The following is a 17,835-nucleotide window of genomic DNA, read 5'->3' as shown; positions in this document are numbered from 1 at the left end:
GCGGGCGGCGGGATCCCGGCGCCGGGGGCGGGGCACCCGGAAGCGCGCGCCGACCTGCGGAGCGGCGGCCGGGGGCGACTGGATCGCAAGGCAGGCGCGCGCACACCGGCGGTGCAGACAGGTGGGCGACTCCGCCCTGCACGCCCGAGCCGGCGGTGCTGGGTCCCAGACGCTGCCGCGCCCAGAGGAGCCGGTCCTCCTCCCGGTCCCCGCCTCCGTCGGAGGGCAGGTAACTTCTCAGCCAAGGTCATTCTCCAGGCCCGCCCACGCCCTCGGAGCGGCTGGCTCGGAGTGGGCTGGACGGCGACCTCGGGGCTGCCGGGGGACTCCTGGCAGCCCGGGGCGAGTGGATGGTTGAAGCGCCGGGGCGTCGCTGCCTGCACCTGCGAGGGTGAGTTTCCAAGGCGCGCAGCCTTGGGGTGGGGACCGCCCGGCTCTACCCAGCCGGCACCCGCAGGTGAACTGGGCCGCCCTAGCCCTGCTGTCCCGGGCCGCGTGGTCGGCTGTCGCCATGGGAACGGTTGGTACCCAGATGCTTCTAGACTGGGAAGGGAGGTGAAGATACTCAGAGCCCCAGGAGTCAAGGAGCCCCCCGTTCAGGCCACGCGGAGCCGGGAAAACCTGATGGAAACAGGACCCCTCCCCCCTTTTCATTTTTTATTGCTCAGGCGTTGGCGTTAATCACAAGCGAGGATGTGTTTACAGGATGTGAGTTGAGGTGTTGCCACCTTTGCCTTCTGAGAGCTTCTGATGCCTCACGGTGACAGGTGCAAACACTAAAGGGCAATATGAAGCCAGTGAAAAAAAAGAAAACCGAAGAACCTGAGTTGGAGCCCCTGTGCTGCTGTGAGTATATAGATCGAAATGGGGAAAAGAACCACGTGGCTGCTTGTTTGTGTGACTGTCAAGACCTCGATGAAGGCTGTGACAGGTAAGCGTACAGTTTTCAGATGCTGACCCAACTGCTGCTGTTGAGACGTACCGTATATTCTTTCAGGTTTGCCCTCCAGAGTGCTAGAATTTGCTCTTGGTTCTATTCCAAAGGTTCTAAAATAGAGCATTGTTTTTGATGTCGTGTGAGGATTTTGTAAAAATGGGGTAGGTAGCAGTCCACGACTGTCCAGTTCAGTTCACAAGGACTTGAACAGTGTTCTTCTTTCAGGATGAGCATGGGGAGGACACGTAGAACAAGGGATAGTAGGCAAATTAAATGTGTTGAATAAAGAGCACAAACCAGCCCAAACTGCAAGTTTAAATGAACGATCCAGGAAGTTGTTACATTTCCAGTGATCTTAGTGGAGCCCATGAAAGGCATCATCCTGCTAGGTCACATGGGTCTTGGAGGTTGAAAGATAGTTTTCTGCTCTTGGTTCACCCCTCGTTACCAGGGAGAAAGGTCATGTGTGCCCCACAGAGAGGACTGTGTTATGTAAACAACAGTACCATCTTGACTGTACTATTGTCTTACCTTTGGCCTTTACTTTCACCAGGATCTCAGCGATGGAACTTGCTATCTAGAGGGAGACTTTTTAGCATTAGTGAAAACCATTTTGTATCAAGCGACAATGAATTGGTTTTCACCATTTTTTTAATCTATATTTTTAAACATCTACTTATGGAATGCATGATGTGAGAGGAAGAGGGGTGTTGGAGACAAGCTTTTCCCGGAAGCAGCCCCGTTTCGTTCCAGAGTCACTGCAGATTGTTAGTCTAGCCATGAAAACACTCTCCCTGGGGACCTGCATTCGCTGTCAAGCTTCACTCTGAAGCCCATAACCTCTTTATAATTGTTCCTTGTCTTTCTCTATAGTCTTTTTAAACAGGTAGCCTTAAATATAGCTTCTGTAGACTTAGTCTGAAATCCATACTGAGAAAATAGAGCACTTTGCACTAATGACTGGAGAAACTGTGCTGTTTCCATAATGGCTGTCACTCAGGACTGCGGCTTCCCCATTAACTTTGCCGACTCTTGGTCTCTCCTGGCCCTCAAGGCCTGGAGACAGGCTTCCTGCTTCCCCCTGACCCTGCTGCTCTGTGACTCCAGATCATCGTCTCCCACTCATTTTACGGGTTAGACCTGCTCAATAAAATTGTCTAAAGTTATTTTTGCATAACCTACCTTAACGTTCTTGCCTGTCTTAGTCCACTTAGGCTGCTGCGACCAAATCCTCCAGAGGGGGTACAGAGTGGTAGAAGTGGAAGCCTACAGTTCTGGAGGTGGAGAAATCCAAAGTCAAAGGTGCTGGCAGATTTAGTATCTGGTGTGAACCCTCCTCCTCATAGATGGCATCATCTTGCTACATCCGCACATGGCAAAAGGGATGAATGACCCACTTGCCTTGATCTTCTTTTGTGGGGATGTTAATCTCATTCATGCTCCACCTTGTTGACTTCATCACTTCCTAAAACCCTACCTCTTAATAAGATCATATAATAAGACGTGGATTAGCTTTGAACTAAATGGACTTTGGTGGGCCACAAATATTCAAATCTTAGCAGTCTACCTCTGCTTCTACCTATCTTCACAATCAAAATACGTTCCTTACATCCCAACAACCTCAAATATTTAATTGTGCAAGTGTCAGCATAGACCTGTTAAGTCTGGACAGTGGTCTGAGTGGCACTGTAGTGCCCTTCAGCTGCAGGCCTGTGGATAACAGGCTGTGGGCAGAAGGGAGGCAAAGAGCACTTCCTGCTGCTGCAAAGGACCAAGGTTCAATTCCCACGATCCACATGACAGCTTACAGCTGCCTGTAATTCCAGTCCCAAGGGATCCGACAATCCCCCCCCACCTCAGTAGTCACGAGGCACACACAATACACATATATACATGCAAGCAAAATACACGTACACATAGAAAATGAAGAAAAAACAGTTGTGTACTTTCAAAACACAATAGTGAGACATTCATTGAAAAGACATTCCCATGGAAAAAAAAAATGAGAAATGGGAAAGGAAAAGGGGAGGACAGGTCCCATTCCCACAGGGCAAACGACATGTTTACAGTTCAAGTCTTTTCCTTTTTTTCTTTTTTGAGACAGGGTTTTTCTGTGTTAACAACGCAAGTCTTAACTATATAGCCTACCTTCCAGACATACTGAGCTGAAAGTTGGGCTCCTGAGGGTGCAGCTCACAGCACAGCTCTCATGGGTCAGAGTCTCGTTCCTACACAGAGGTGGTATGCTGCTAGGTCCACCATTCTGGGGTCTTGGTCAGTTATTACCCTGCAGCTTTACCAGGCATTGCCTAGTGGTCTGTGCAGTGGTCCCATACCCATGAGTACACAAGACAGCATCCTAGTGAGGACTCTGTGGGGTGACTCAACTCTATGGCACTTCTTAGCCTTGACCTTGATACTCTCTGGAACATTCTTTGACATTTACATGCATATAACCATGCCCCCACAACTCTTGTGTTCTGTGGGGCTGTAGAATTGGGAACATAAAATGCCACCCAAGTTTACTATTGATGTCCTTGAGAGTCGTGGCCCCTGCAATCTCCATTGCACCTGGCTTTTCAGGAACCACATCTGGGGTTTCTGTAAGACACTACATCAGACTGTAGGAAGCAGAGACTTGATGTGACTAGCAGTGAGCCCTGAGATTTCAGGGGTGTTCTGAGCCTCTTTCTCTCAAACCATGGTGTCATCAAGGCCCAAGCATTCTAAGCTTATGATAGGAATGCAACCGCAGTCTCAGAACTGCTTTAAGGGTCATCTTCCCATTGTCTTGATTCATAGCACAGGGCTGAGCCATTGTGATCTGATGATGGACTCTTTCACACAGGCTTCACAGTTGTTATTGTGAACTGCCATGTGGGTGCTGGTAATTAAACCAGGGTCCTCTAGAAGAACAGTCAGTGCTCCTAACCACTGAGCAATCTTTCCAGTCCCCACAGTTGTTATTGTATAAACAAGCTAAGAAGGCCAAGAACTTTCCAGATCTTGAGGTGCTGTTTCCCCTTTGGTTTTACATTATATCTTTTGCTTTGGTTTTGTCTGTCTGTTGGTTTTCCGAGACATTTCTAAGACAGTGTTTCTCTCTGTAGCCTTGGCTGTCCTGGAACTAGCTCTGTACACCAGACTGGCCTTGAACTCACAGAGATTGTCCTGCTTCTGCATGTGCCACCATTGCCTGGTTGTAAACATGTCTTTAAGGTCAGTGTATGTGTGTCATATGCGTTGTATGTGTATGTACACATGTGGGCTCCTTGTGGACAGTGGTTGGTGTTAGGTGTCTTTCTGAGTTGTTTTTTCTGCTGTATTTTTTCAGACAGTGCCTCTCACTGAACCCAGGCCTCTTCAGTTGGCCAGACTAGCTGACCAGCAGTCTCCAGGAATCTCCTGTCTGCGGCTGCCTGCCCTGCAGCACTAGGAATATAAGCTCACACCACCATGCCTCTCTGTTTTTATAATGTATGTGCCTGTATATCCATGTCTGTCCCATGGTTTTTATGCATAGGTCAGAGGACAACCTGCCAGAGTTGGTTCTCTCCTTCTACCCTGTGGACCCTTGTAGTATGGAGGTCGCTAGTGTTTTTCCCGGCTGCCCAGCCTCCCGAAATAACCCCATAGAAACTGTATTAATTAAATCACTATTTGGCCTATTAGATCTAATTTCTTATTGGCTAGCTTTTACATCTTAATTTAACCCATTTCCATTATTTTATATTTTACCACAAGGATCGTGGCATACTGGCAAGGTTCCAGCTTGTGTCTCTGGCTGCGGCTCGGTGGCTTCTCTCAACTCTGCCTTCCTTCTCCCAGCATTCAGTTTAGTTTTCCCTGCCTAGCTCTGCTCTATCCTATCACAGGCCCAAACCAATGGTATTCACAGCATAGAGAGGGGGATCCCACATCAGACCCTGAAAGTGAACTCAAATCATCTGCCATGGTGGCAAGCATGACCCTTATCCCCTGGGTCATCTTGCTAGCCCCTTGTCCATACTTTTACATGGGTACTGGGGATCCAACTCAGCCCTCTTGCTGTCATACAAATACTTTGTCAACTGCCTCATCATCCTAGTCCCTAAAGTCACCATTATTAATTATTGTTTGTATATGTTTTTATGTGTAAGTGAAAGGTGTGTCATGTCTTATGCAATAGATCCACCACCCTAAGTTTTGAAACAAGTTCTCTTCACTGAATCTGGAGCTCACTGACTGGGTAGACTGTCTAGCCAGTAAGCTCTGGAGGTCCACTTCCTTAGTGCTGGGGTTACAAACACATACCATCACACCTGCCTTTTTACACGGATACCGGGAATCTAAACTCCTGTTCTCATGTTTGTACGGCAAACGCTTTGCCTGCTGAGCCACCTCCCAGCCTCTTGTGTGAACATAAGCATCCAAGAGAAACTGCAGAAACCCGGGACACTTTGATTAGAGGCTTCTATCAATATTCAGTCCCATAACCCTTCCACAAAACACTAGGACATGAAGTCATCTGCTTCATACATGGTGTGTTCGTGCCACGCCTTCATGCGGTGAAATTAATAGGCTCCTTTGGCCTCTTTTATAAAGGGTCTAATCCCATTCATGAGGACTCCTGTCATGACCAAATCACCTCTTAACGAGACCACCCCCTGAAGGTCTCACTATATTGTTGACTCTGACCTTAAGTTTCTGGGATCAGTAATCCTCCTACCTCAGGCCTTCATGCACCTGTAAATGAAGGTGTGTGCCACCATGCCCACCAGCCTCATCACCTCATGCTCAAGTGTTGAGGATTAGGTTTTAAAATTGGAGCTTTTAAACAGCAGCCTGCCTAGCTGTGCAGAGTCAGCAGACACTCTTCTCTTTAGTTCCTGCCTATGTGGACGCCTGTCTGTCACAGCCTGGCTCACTCCGGGGTGCAGGGCAGGCTTTGAGCTGCACCCGTTTCTCTTGGCTGCAACACTGCCTTCCTTCTTTACCAGCTGACCATCCAGGCTAAGTCCAGACCACACTGTTCCACTAAGCCCCGTTGGTGTCCATCCCCTGGGCTTTTCTGAGTTCATTGGAAGAACACTCCCACTTACATAATACTTTTTGAATATTCACTGCCAACTTTTACAAAAAGATTCATTTGAGTGTCCATCCACCCAGTCGGGTCAAGACATTTGTGTGGAATATGTGCATATACCTGTGTATTTAAGGAAGAATGCTGGCTGTTACAGTTATAAACATTATCTCCCTATTCTAAAAAAATGATACTTTAATCTGAAAAGCTTGGCTTAGCAGTGAGGGAATGAAATGTTGGCTTTTGGTGTCCTATCATTTATACTGCTGTTTGACATCTGGGACCCTGTAGTTTTTAATTCACCAAATCCCTGTGAAGCACATTGTTCTGCTCTCTCTGAATAGATGGCTTACCTGTAAATCAATGCGGCCAGAGACTTGCGAAAGAATCACAGATACGATTTCTGATCGCCTCCGAATTCCTTGGCTTAGAGGAGCCAGAAAAGTTAATATTAGCATCGTCCCTCCACTCGTGCTTTTGCCAGTTTTCCTTCACGTGGCTTCCTGGCATTTCCTGCTGGGGGTGGTGGTTCTGACCTCCCTTCCCGTGCTGGCGCTCTGGTACTACTACCTCACTCACCGAAGGAAAGAGCAGACACTGTTTTTCCTCAGCCTTGGACTGTTCTCACTGGGTTATATGTACTATGTGTTCCTGCGGGAAGTGGTCCCCAGAGGGCAGGTAGGGCCCACCCAGCTGGCTCTCCTTACCTTCGGGTTATTCCTGATACTCTTAGCCTTGTACCGAGCCAAGAAGGATCCAGGCTACCTCAGCAATCCAGCTTGCAGTGACAAATGCCCCAGCAACAGCCAAATCGAATGCCCGATCAAAAAAGGGCAAGAGAAGACCAAAGGGTTCCCTGGAACGGATCCCTCAGGGAGCCTCAACAACCGCACGCTGAAGGATGATATTAAGGGCTCCTCCAGGGTGGCACTTGACAGCCCTGCCAAGATGAAGGAGGACTGGTGTGCCAAGTGCCAGCTAGTACGGCCCGCCCGGGCATGGCATTGCCGGATATGTGGCATCTGTGTAAGGAGAATGGATCATCATTGTGTCTGGTATGTTGGAAAAATGTGGACGCCCAGAAACTAAATCTATAGGCTCCCCATATTTGCTCTTCCTCTGTGCTGTCCTGAAATGTCTCTTTCCCCAGTTTTACACCTTGCAGATATTTGTAGGCTGTGAGGATGTTCCCGCTTAGTCACCAGGTTCCTGAGTTTCACAGATTTAGTGCCTTCAATTTCCTGAAGGGGATGAGCAGAAAAACTTTGGGAGTGGCTCCCCGCCCCCCCTTTTCCTTCCAGTTTTTCTTTGGTGGTTTGAGAAAAGAATCATTTATCAGGGGCTGTGGAGATGGCTAAGTTGGTAAAATCCTTGCTATGCAAGCATTAGGACCTGGGGTCCCTCCTCAGCATCCGTGGACAATGGCCATGTGCATTTGATCCCAGCTCTGGGAAGGCAGAGGCAGGAAGATCACTGGGCTTGCCGGCCATCCCATCTAGCTGGATTAGCAAGGTGCTGGTTCTGTGAGAGATCCTGACTCAAAAAATATGGTGGAGAATGATTGAGGAAGACACCAACATCAACCTCTGTGTCCACATGCAAGTGTACACACGTGCGTGCTCACCTACGAGCACACGTGGTTCTTGTTTCCAGGTGACTCTGCTAGTTTTTGGCTGTACATTCTTAATCATTTTATGCAAATAGGGATTTCCACACACCATTGTAGCTGAGGTCTTATCAGATATTCCTTAATTGGTTTTCTGCCCGGAGATAGACTTTGTTTTGTACCTTCAAGCTGGCTGGCGGCAACAGGCCCTTAACATCTAAGTGTGGCACCTAAAATTCTGCTGGGTGATGCTGAGCTGAAGGGAGCGGGCGTTAGGACTCAGCTCTGAATGCTGTCAGCAGCAGGTGTGTGCACCTGTGCTGCTCTCAGGGGCTCTGTCTAAGGAACTGCACCTTAGGTCTGCAGAGAACAGGAGAGAGTGAGTGCAGGAAATGCATGGGGGGCGGGTACTGACATGGCCAAGTGCATGGCCCTAGGACAGGGACACCTCATTTCTGGGACTTGTCTTTAGGTGTGAAGGGCTGTTTTTAGTTTAACACATGCACTTGTCATTTATCCCCAATGGGTGCTTGTGCATGCAAGTGTGTTGGCCCATTTCTAAATGCTCATTTGTGGAATCTGACAGTTTGTCCTATAGGAAACCTCTGGCCACTGAGCATCCTGGGATGCTTGGGCAGAAGAGAGGTGACCCGTGTACCCTGCCTTCACAGAGGCCATGACATAGGGCCATTTTTTTTTAACCTGGCCTGCTTCCTAATGTCTTGTTCTCTGTGCTGCACTACAGCTTTAACTGTATTGAGTCCTTTTGTTGCTCTCATGCACACTGAACATATTTTCCAATTTGTGCAGTATTTCTGACTGTACTTTTCATACTGCTTAATCTCAACTTTCCTCATAGCTGGATAATTGACCTCACTAATTAATATTTAGGATCAGGGCTTAGGGGTATAGCCCAATGGTAGAGTGTTTGCCTAACATGCACAGTGAGCCAGGTTCAACCCTCATATGTGCCTATGTATGTTTATGTATGTATAAGCTCTATATTTAGATGGGTAGATTTGTTAGCTGGGTTCTGCTTTTTTGATTAGTCATGGCTTCAAACTAAGGGATAATGGTTCTACTTTTCCATAGAGAATATAAGACTTTGCCACACAGCAGACAGGGTTTTGTTTCCCTAAAACTGAAACCTAAGATGACTTAGGGTTTCATAACTGAACGTCCTACTGTCTCTATTTTAAAGGCTTTCTTGTATATCGTGTGGGTTATATGAGACATTTTCAAATGTGTTTTCCCCCTCTGCTGTTTTGAGGATAAACAGCTGCGTTGGAGAATCAAATCATCAAGCATTTATACTTGCCCTTTTGATCTTCTTGCTCACTTCGGTGTACGGGATATCGCTGACCTTGAACACCATTTGTAGGGACAGAAGCCTCTTCACAGCCCTCTTCTACTGTCCTGGAGTTTACGCAAATTACAGGTAAGTTGTGGAACCCTCTGTTAAGAGGACCAGTGAGGAAGAAATAATCATTGCCAGAAACAGACTGTTATTTGCTCTTAAGTTACCTGTTTTCAGCCAAGCATCAGGCAGGCTTTGGAGATGCTGGGCATCCCTAAAATTGTCAACAAAGCAGTGCAGTGGTGATGGGTGTGTTCTAGGGCAATACCAACAAAGCAGTGCAGTGGTGATGGGTGTGTTCTAGGGCGATACCAACAAAGCTGTGCAGTGGTGATGGGTGTGTTCTAGGGTGATACCAACAAAGCTGTGCAGTGGTGATGGGTGTGTTCTAGGGCAATACCAACAAAGCTGTGCAGTGGTGATGGGTGTGTTCTAGGGCAATACCAACAAAGCTGTGCAGTGGTGATGGGTGTGTTCTAGGGCAATACCAACAAAGCTGTGCAGTGGTGATGGGTGTGTTCTAGGGCAATACCAACAAAGCTGTGCAGTGGTGATGGGTGTGTTCTAGGGCGATACCAACAAAGCTGTGCAGTGGTGATGGGTGTGTTCTAGGGCAATACCAACAAAGCTGTGCAGTGGTGATGGGTGTGTTCTAGGGCGATACCAACAAAGCTGTGCAGTGGTGATGGGTGTGTTCTAGGGCGATATTCATAGAGCTGTGCAGTGGTGATGGGTGTGTTCTAGGGCGATACCAACAAAGCTGTGCAGTGGTGATGGGTGTGTTCTAGGGCAATACCAACAAAGCTGTGCAGTGGTGATGGGTGTGTTCTAGGGCGATACCAACAAAGCTGTGCAGTGGTGATGGGTGTGTTCTAGGGCGATATTCATAGAGCTGTGCAGTGGTGATGGGTGTGTTCTAGGGCGATACCAACAAAGCTGTGCAGTGGTGATGGGTGTGTTCTAGGGCGATATTCATAGAGCTGTGCAGGGATGATGGGTGTGTTCTAGGGCAATACCAACAAAGCTGTGCAGTTGTGATGGGTGTGTTCTAGGGCTATACCAACAAAGCTGTGCAGTTGTGATGGGTGTGTTCTAGGGCGATATCCATAGAGCTGTGCAGTGGTGATGGGTGTGTTCTAGGGTGATATCAGAAGCATCATTGATGATACACACCTTTAATTTGTACTTGGGGTCCTGAAGCAGGTGCATATCTCAGAGCTCAAGGACAACTTGTTCTACAAATCACATTCCAAGACAGCCAAGGCTACGTAGAGAGACCCTGTCTCAACAGGCAAACAAACAGGCTTTGGCTTTACCAGGAACTCCCGCATCTGAGAAGTTCCTGTGTGCCCGTGGTCGCAGCGGGATTCTTTGGAGAGTTTCTCATATCTCTGTAACCTTTCTCTTCTCTCTAACCTCTCATGGTTTGTTCTGCTCTAATTTTTTTTTTAATTTCACCACTCATGATTACTGTGTTATCTAGGTCAAGATTCCTCAGGCATCATTAGGTGGGAACCCATTTATAAACTGCACAGATTTCCATGTAGTGGTGTAAGTGGGATTCTCATGTGTGTCCTGCTCCTCCCACCTCCACAGATGAAGGGTGCTCTTGTCCCCCCCCCACACCACAGTGTCCCACACACACACCAAGAATGCTCTCGTCAGTCCCACCCCCACACATCAAGGGTGCTTCTTGCCCATACTGTTTGTTCCTTCCCCCTTCTCTCAGCATGGGTGCTCTGTAGTTTCTGGTTTGGTTCTTTTCTTCCTTCTCATTTTTTGTTCTCAGAGCAGCTTCTGCTTCTGTTACCCAGACACCCTGTATGTTGTTAGTTCTTGTTAGTCTTTGCAGAGCTCAGAGCTCCCCACTCTAGGTTTGGACATGACAGGTATTTTAGAGAGATTATTAGCCCTCTCTTCTTGTGGTAACTTTCTACTTTAGATGTGTGGACAGTCACTGTGAAATCCTTGGCCAACACAAGGGTGGTAAGTGTAATGCAAAGTGTCTGTGTGCTTTGTGGGGTGAAGGGGGTGCCCAGTCCCACCTTTACTTCTCACCCCACTTTATGTGGTGATTGCTGTCACCTCAGCTTATGGTGGAGTTTTGGATTTGTAATCTGTGAGGTCCTGCTTAACTTCACAAATGAAGAGTCTGGTTTCTTCCCAGCTAACTTTTCACTGTGCACGTGTGAATCAACATGGCCTGATCTTTGATTATTCTAAGAGACAGCCCCAGCCCATAGTTCATGACTGAGCCTTGAAGATGTTTTCCTGCCCTGAGTGATTTAGTTTGAAATATTAGGTTCCTACACCTCTTTTTTTTTATTTTTAATTTTTTTTAATTTAATTTACATAGGCCAAATATGTGTGGCTGCTCACAGAGGCCAGAAGGGGGCATCCGAGTCCCTGGAACCAGAGTCAGAGGTGGTTGTGAGCTAACTTACTAGGGTGCTGGGAACTGACCTCATATTTTCTGGAAGAGCAGCAAGCACTCTGAAACCCTGTGCTGTTGCTCCAGCCTGGCTCCTGCATGTACGTAAAGGGCTGTTAATGTTGAGAGTTAGCACTAGCCTACAGACAGAACATAGCCCTGTTCTCAGATTTCTGTCTCCAACTTCATAGAGCACAGCAATAATGACCTCCTGGATCCTCTGTTTCCTCCTGAGTTAGGCACAGCTTAGGAATTGCTCATTCATTCAACAAGTACTACAAAGTATAATGAAACAGCCTTTGCTAAATATAACATGCTGGGAAACTATGTACTAAGAAACCAAAGGAAAATTAAAAAGGTTCAACTGGGCACTGACATTCTGAAGCTACTGTGCTATCCTCTAATAGGGGAGAAGATGCTCAGGTCCTTACTAAAGAGTACAAATGTTCAGAAAGGCTCCTTTCTCCAATGCAGCTCAGCTCTATCCTTCACCTGTGTGTGGTACTCCGTGATCATCACAGCGGGCATGGCCTACATTTTCCTCATCCAGTTGATAAACATCAGCTACAATGTGACTGAGAGGGAAGTCCAGCAGGCCCTTCGGCAGAAGACAGGCCGCCGGCTCCTCTGTGGGCTCATCGTGGACACAGGCCAGTACAACAGGGGCTTCCTGCGCAATTGGCACCAGTTCTCCACCCTGGGCACACACCCTGCCCACGCCCCTGCTGAGGACATCGTCTGAAGTGCCTTCCGTGCCGCTCTCCTTTCTCTGTCCTGTCTGTTTCACACTTGGTATCCATGAAGGGTTCATCTTCATCACCGTCTTCTCAGAGGTGTAGGGCCATGCTCAGGTTTGAAGACAGGACTGAAGAAAAGGTCATTTCCTTTTGACTTCATAACTTAAGGGATTTTGATACTAAAGCTGCAGGCGTAGAGCCGTTCCTTTCCAGTCACCTTGCTGACTCAGTCACCAGAAGCTGCCAGGGATGTGGGTTTCTCAGGCCCAGGCCAGTAGAAGGAGTTTCTGCCCTCTCATCTGAGGAGTGTTACTAGGATAGTCCCTAGTTCTCCTTTCAGTTCTTAAGAGCCATATGACCCCTTGGTAGCGTGGCTTTCCCAAGTCTCAGGTTCATCTGCACGGGGGCCTCTGCTGCCTAGCTACCTCATGGAGCAGCCATGAGGGCCATCTGAGGAAGGACGTGGAAAGTACTCCGGTCCAACTCAAGCACTCGGCGGGATCCCTAGGACTGAAGCAGTCCGTAGATCAGAACATTGAAGCCGATATTATTAAGACAATTGGTGTGTACAGTTATAGAAATTCTCCTTAGTGACAGATCCTGTCCTCATGGACTGGACGTGACAGGAGGCTCGATGCTGGTCATCTTGTCTTGGGAAGGATGAGAGTGATAATTACTATCTATGCTGTGGGCAGTGGGCAGCAGATGGATCATTGTAGATTTACTCTAATGCTGACAAACATTAATGTCTTTCCTCCTTCCCATTTCACCTGGTGAGGTGCTAGCACACTGGTGGGTGATGGTGTCTGGATGGAAGGAGACTGTCCTGGGACCTACCCTCCTTCCTTCCTAAGGAGGCTGATTAATAGCAAGGGCTTGATTTTTTATTATTGTTCGTGTATATCTAGTGCTGTAGGCTTATAGCACACAATGGGAACATGCGCCTGGCATGAGCTCTCGGGGTGACTGACAGCTTCCCACATCCACACATTGCTGCTTGCTCCCCTTTCCCTATTGAAAGTCTCTAGGGGAGAAGAACTGGGTATGTGCACTTTCCAACAGTGGACACCTGACTGCTCTTCCTAACTTCCGATGTTGAACTGCTCCTTTGTGTCCCAGAGCTAGAACATAGGAAAGACTGTGTGTTCCTGCAGCATGCACTGTCTTTCTGCTCCTTCTTGACGTGTTTGGTTTTTACACATGTACTGTTCTGGGATCCCAGATCAAAGATAATTTCTGAGACCTTAAATTTGCCTTGGCCTTGTTGCTCAGAGATGGGAAACAGTGCTGCATTTTCCCTTTTGTGCCTGCTTGTTAGCATTGAGAGGAAATACCACCTCCTCTGAATTAGCCCTGTCCTTTGCAGCAGGTGCCACCCTTAGACTCGCCACTAGCCAGGGCTCTCCTGAAGACAGGCGCCACATTTCCATCCTGGGTTGTCATTGCTCTCCCCAGAGATCTATTGTTTAACGAACACTAGACTCCATATTCTACTGGGGTTCACTAGAGAGAGCCTGGGGTGTTTTCAGTTTCTTGAGCGATGCCTGTCCCTGGCATAGAGTCAGACACTCATTTAGAATGAAAGTTGGCTTGGATACAACTAATTTCTGTGTGGGTTGTAGGTAAGAGAGATGGTAGTAATGTCAGACAGTGTATGTGGGCAGAAATTGGTAGTTTTCATGTCTCTTGAATGCCAGGTATATAGCCAACTCTGAATGTCTAGCTGCTGCCAACATTTATAGAGATCATATAGTCAGTGTTTGTAGCCTGCCTCATTTTCAGCGGCAGTGCAGATGTGATGTGATGGTGAGTGCTACAGCCAGACCCTCACTAGGAATGAGGAATGACCACTGCCTTCCTCAGAGTTTGCCGTCAAGGGTCAGTTCCCCTCACGCTGTTGGGAGGACTCATTTTCGGCTCCGTGGCTCACTGGAATGAAATGAAGACGCTTAGGTTTCTTTTCTTTTTAGATTTTCTTTGTGTGTGTGTGTGTGTGTGTGTGTGTGTGAAGGCCAGAAGAGCTCTCCTGGAGCTGGAGTTACAGGCATCCATGAGCTACCTGCCGTGGGTACTGAGAACTAAACTTGGGTCCTCCAGAAGAGCAGCCTGTGCTCCTCACTGCTGAGCCATCTCTCTAGCCCCGGAGTTTAAGTTCCTGGAGAACTGAGGGGAGGGTTTCAGAAAGTCAGACCTGTAAGAAGATCCTTGTTCTATGGCTTTTTCAGCCTTCCCATTCAGTCTTCCCTACTGAAAGTCTCTAGGGGAGAAGAACCGGGTATGTGCGCTTTCCAGCAGTGGACACCTGACTGCTCTTCCTAACTCCTGATGCTGAACTGCTCCTTTGTGTCTCAGAGCTGGAACGTTCCTGCAGAATGCACCATCTTTCTGCCACAGAGATGGGAGATTAATATGAGGAAAACTCCCTCTTGATGTGTTTGGTTTTTACACATGTACTGTTCTGGGATCCCAAAGATCAAAGGTCATTTGTGAGACCTTAAATTTGCCTTGGCCTTGTTGCTTCATAGAGGGGAAGTGGGAAATACACACTCAACCTTCTGAAGGGCTTGATTTTAGGAGACAGTAAACCAGGGGCTGTCCACAAGCAGCCTCCTCTAGGCCCCAGCGTAGCTTTGGCATATATTCCTAGACTTTTGAGCTTGCTTATGATCGCCACATGTTGGTGGGATTCTGTTGTAGGCCTTGGTATTCTCCAGGTGGGAAAAGATTCAACTGGAGCCTTTAAAAGGTCAAGGCCTTGCTGGTGGTAGTGGTGTTGCACGTCTTTAATCCCAAGTAGTGGATGTGACTTGCACTCTGGAGGCAAACCTACACAGGGAAACCCTAACAAAAAACCAAAAAAGAAAAAAACCAACCAAACAAAAAGCCAACCACCACACCACCACCACCAAAGAGCCAGGCCTTTCTCAAACATCCAGTGTGGGTAAGTTCCAGTCCCTTGACTGTGGAGCAAGTGCTCCCCAGAGATGTGCCTCCAGATAGCAATTCTCTCTCGGCCTACATCTGAGCTTCATAAAGACCCCTGTGTTTCTACCACACCATCATGTACATTCCCAGCAAAGGGCGATGGGTCTGCTTGACAGAGAAGATCAAGACTGAAGGAAGGAGAAACCCCTTCGCTGGTAGACATGTTTCTTAGGAACTTGCAACGTGCTATGTGGTCATCCTCACAGCCTTTTTGGCAGGCTACTCTGAACGCCACTGAAATGAAGCCTTAGATGTATTTTAGGGACAGTGCTGTCTGTTTCTTCAGCCACATGGCTGTCTAGGAGATTGTAAACCTCTGCTCTCTGAGTGGCGCTTTCCTTTGGTGAACGCATTGCTTGCCATCTACTGTACCATCTGCCTAGAAGGAAGATGGCTGAAAACTTCTCTTATGCAATAGTCCTCGATACTTCTAATATTGTTAGCGAGAGGAAACTTTGTATACCAGAACCTTCCACTGCCAGAAAACACAATTCCAGTAAGAGCCTGTGTAAGGCTGATATGTCCCAACAGACTTACTTCCTTTGGTAGGACATCTGCTTTTTATAAACTCAACTGTAGACGCACAGCTTCACCCTCAAAGTTCAGGAAGAAACGTTCTGTGCACTTGCCCATCTCTATAAACTAAGTGGGTTTCTATGACTTCACTTTCTGTTAGCCATATTTTGGTACTTTGCTTTTCAAAAATGAGACTTTATTCCAGACAAGTAGTGGATGTGACTTGCGCTGGAGGCACCTGCTTGGAATCTGGTTTGCTTAGCAGCAGTTTGACAAGTGAACTGTTTTCTGTTAAACATGCAGAGGTCGTGTGGGCAAGAATGAAAACCATGTTAACTAAACTGAACACCACATGGAACTCACGATGAGTCCTGATGCTGGTGGACCGCCATCTGCACTGGAGCTGCTCTGTGCATTTCACTGTGGGGACAGCGGTGAACGCTGAGCGCTGAGCGAAGCAGGCTTGCTCCACGTTGGGCGTGAGCCTTCCCGGGGCACTGTTCACCTTTAGAAATTCATATTTAAAAGGCAAATCTTTAAAACCAGAGATGGTTTGTTCTAATGACACAAGTAGAACTTTGATTTTTTTTCAGGCAAAACCATCAACAAGATGCCATGTAAGAGCAGCAAGCTCCATTCATGGTGCCAGGGTCTGGGCAATTCGATGATTTGTTAGGGCTCAGGGACCTTTGCATCTGACCTAATTTCAGGATCTGGTGTTAACTAAGAGAAATCCAGGAATAAATTTAACATTAAATCCAATATTTAATATGGATGGCCCAACAACAGGAAGCGGGATTCCTCAAGCCAAGCTGGAGGCTGAGGGGACAGTTGCACCTCTGGGCCTGTGTCCACATCCTGTCACCTCAGCTCAGAAGCAAGGCCTTTTAAATGGAGATTTTACAAAACACTGCCATTTGTGCAAAATAAAGTCCTGTGACAAGTTGTTTAAAAGGAAATAAAGTGCTTTCTTTACAGAAACAGTTGGTGATTCTTGGTGTGTCCTGAAATGGTTGGCCTTAAAAAAACCCTAAGCTGCGTGACCTCCTGATAGCGTCGTCCCCACCATCGGCCCTTCGCTGACCCTGAGCTTCACCTTCCTCTTTTCCTCCCTGGTTTTGTAGATCAGATACTGTTTATAAAGGCACTAGTGAGCAGTTATGTTTCAGACCATATCTTCATCATGGCCCATCAGGAGTCTGATCCTCGCAGAAGGGTCTATAAGCTGGTACTGTGGCCTAGTCAAAATATGTGTCCCAGAGAAGCAATTTCTGGTTGGTGCTTAGGGTGAAGCAAGATAAAGTTTAAGATAGAAAACCTTAATTTTATGACTTATTTAGGACATGTTTATTGAAGGAATTCACCCTTTTCTGCAGGCTTGTCATTAAATTAATATTTGTGTGTGGTTTTGATTTGTTTTTAGTTGTTAATAGCCAATATTTTCATGATTGTGCTATAATTAGAAACAGTGGTGTAGATGAAATGAGATTAAATATGACTTTAGTCCCATTTTTCTTGTGGCCATTGGTTTTTAAAACACTTGTGTTTTTGGATGATGGCCGTATGGTGATGTTAAAGAAGGTGTGTGGCTGGGTTGCAGCTCTGGCATCTGTTGTCTCTCAACCCACCACTCCAGAGTCTGCACTGTGCGGAGTGCGGCTCGGTGGCTTCAGGACGATGCTGAATCAAGCACGCTCACTAGTCTACCAGTTCAGATGTCCTGGGTACCACCATCTTTCTCATTTTACTGTGTGCATTTGTAGACTGTTTGAATTTGTCATAATAAAGATATGTTTTATAATGGGAAAAATTCCTAGCAGATGATTCTGTGTAAAAGTTCACAGAAGGGAACATTTGATCAATCTTTATAGAATCCTAAATATTAGAACATTCTTTGAATTCAGTATAAGTTGCCAGGCCAAGCAGACAAAGCAGATGGATTACTTAGAAGCTGCAGTTGGGAGCATGGCTAGGCATTTTGATGAGGGGCTGGATGGTCCTCGCTGGAGCTGTTATTAGCGTTTGGAGTTTCCTTCATGCTCAGCAAGGTGCTTGGGCGTCCTAGATGCTCTGAAATCAGGATGTGTAGAGCACCTTCTAATTGTGCTGCCATTGGGTAGGATGGGCCCTGTCGGGCACGTGTCACTGATGCTGTGGTCATAGAACACAGGCTGCCCACCCCTCTTCTCTAGGTACTCGCTGTT

At 47.3% G+C, this 17,835-nt stretch overlaps 1 protein-coding gene across 9 annotated transcripts; it reads left to right on the top strand.

Moving 5' to 3' along the window:
* The first annotated feature begins 58 nt into the window (after nt 1-58).
* On the top strand, nt 59-17,140 carry Zdhhc23 (zDHHC palmitoyltransferase 23). 9 transcript variants are annotated; one of them, XM_085685601.2, is made up of 7 exons: nt 803-931; nt 2,143-2,239; nt 4,048-4,156; nt 4,272-4,414; nt 6,344-7,054; nt 8,876-9,043; nt 11,868-17,140. In XM_085685601.2, the coding sequence occupies exons 5-7, from the start codon at nt 6,363-6,365 to the stop codon at nt 12,133-12,135; spliced, it is 1,128 nt and encodes a 375-aa protein (XP_085541727.1). In that variant the 5' UTR covers nt 803-931; nt 2,143-2,239; nt 4,048-4,156; nt 4,272-4,414; nt 6,344-6,362; the 3' UTR covers nt 12,136-17,140. The 9 variants fall into 9 exon arrangements, with proteins under 9 accessions (XP_048278556.1, XP_085541724.1, XP_048278554.1 ...); XM_085685600.2 differs by lacking the exon at nt 4,272-4,414; XM_048422599.3 differs by lacking the exons at nt 2,143-2,239; nt 4,048-4,156; nt 4,272-4,414 and adding an exon at nt 59-391 and having other exon boundaries at nt 669-931; nt 8,987-9,043.
* Nucleotides 17,141-17,835: the final 695 nt, after the last annotated feature.

Source organism: Myodes glareolus, chromosome 2, assembly GCF_982192425.1.
Source record: "Myodes glareolus chromosome 2, mMyoGla1.1, whole genome shotgun sequence".
NCBI classification, from domain to species: Eukaryota; Metazoa; Chordata; class Mammalia; order Rodentia; family Cricetidae; genus Myodes; species Myodes glareolus.
This window is presented reverse-complemented; position numbering and strand designations above follow the sequence as displayed.

Bases quoted from the DNA above. Each gene is read 5' to 3' on its own strand.
- Zdhhc23 (XM_048422598.3), top strand. From the start codon at position 865: ATGGGGAAAAGAACCACGTGGCTGCTTGTTTGTGTGACTGTCAAGACC. The intron at 7,055-8,875 runs GTATGTTGGAAA...TGCTGTTTTGAG, and splicing joins ATGGATCATCATTGTGTCTG to GATAAACAGCTGCGTTGGAG. The intron at 9,044-11,867 runs GTAAGTTGTGGA...TCTCCAATGCAG, and splicing joins GGAGTTTACGCAAATTACAG to CTCAGCTCTATCCTTCACCT.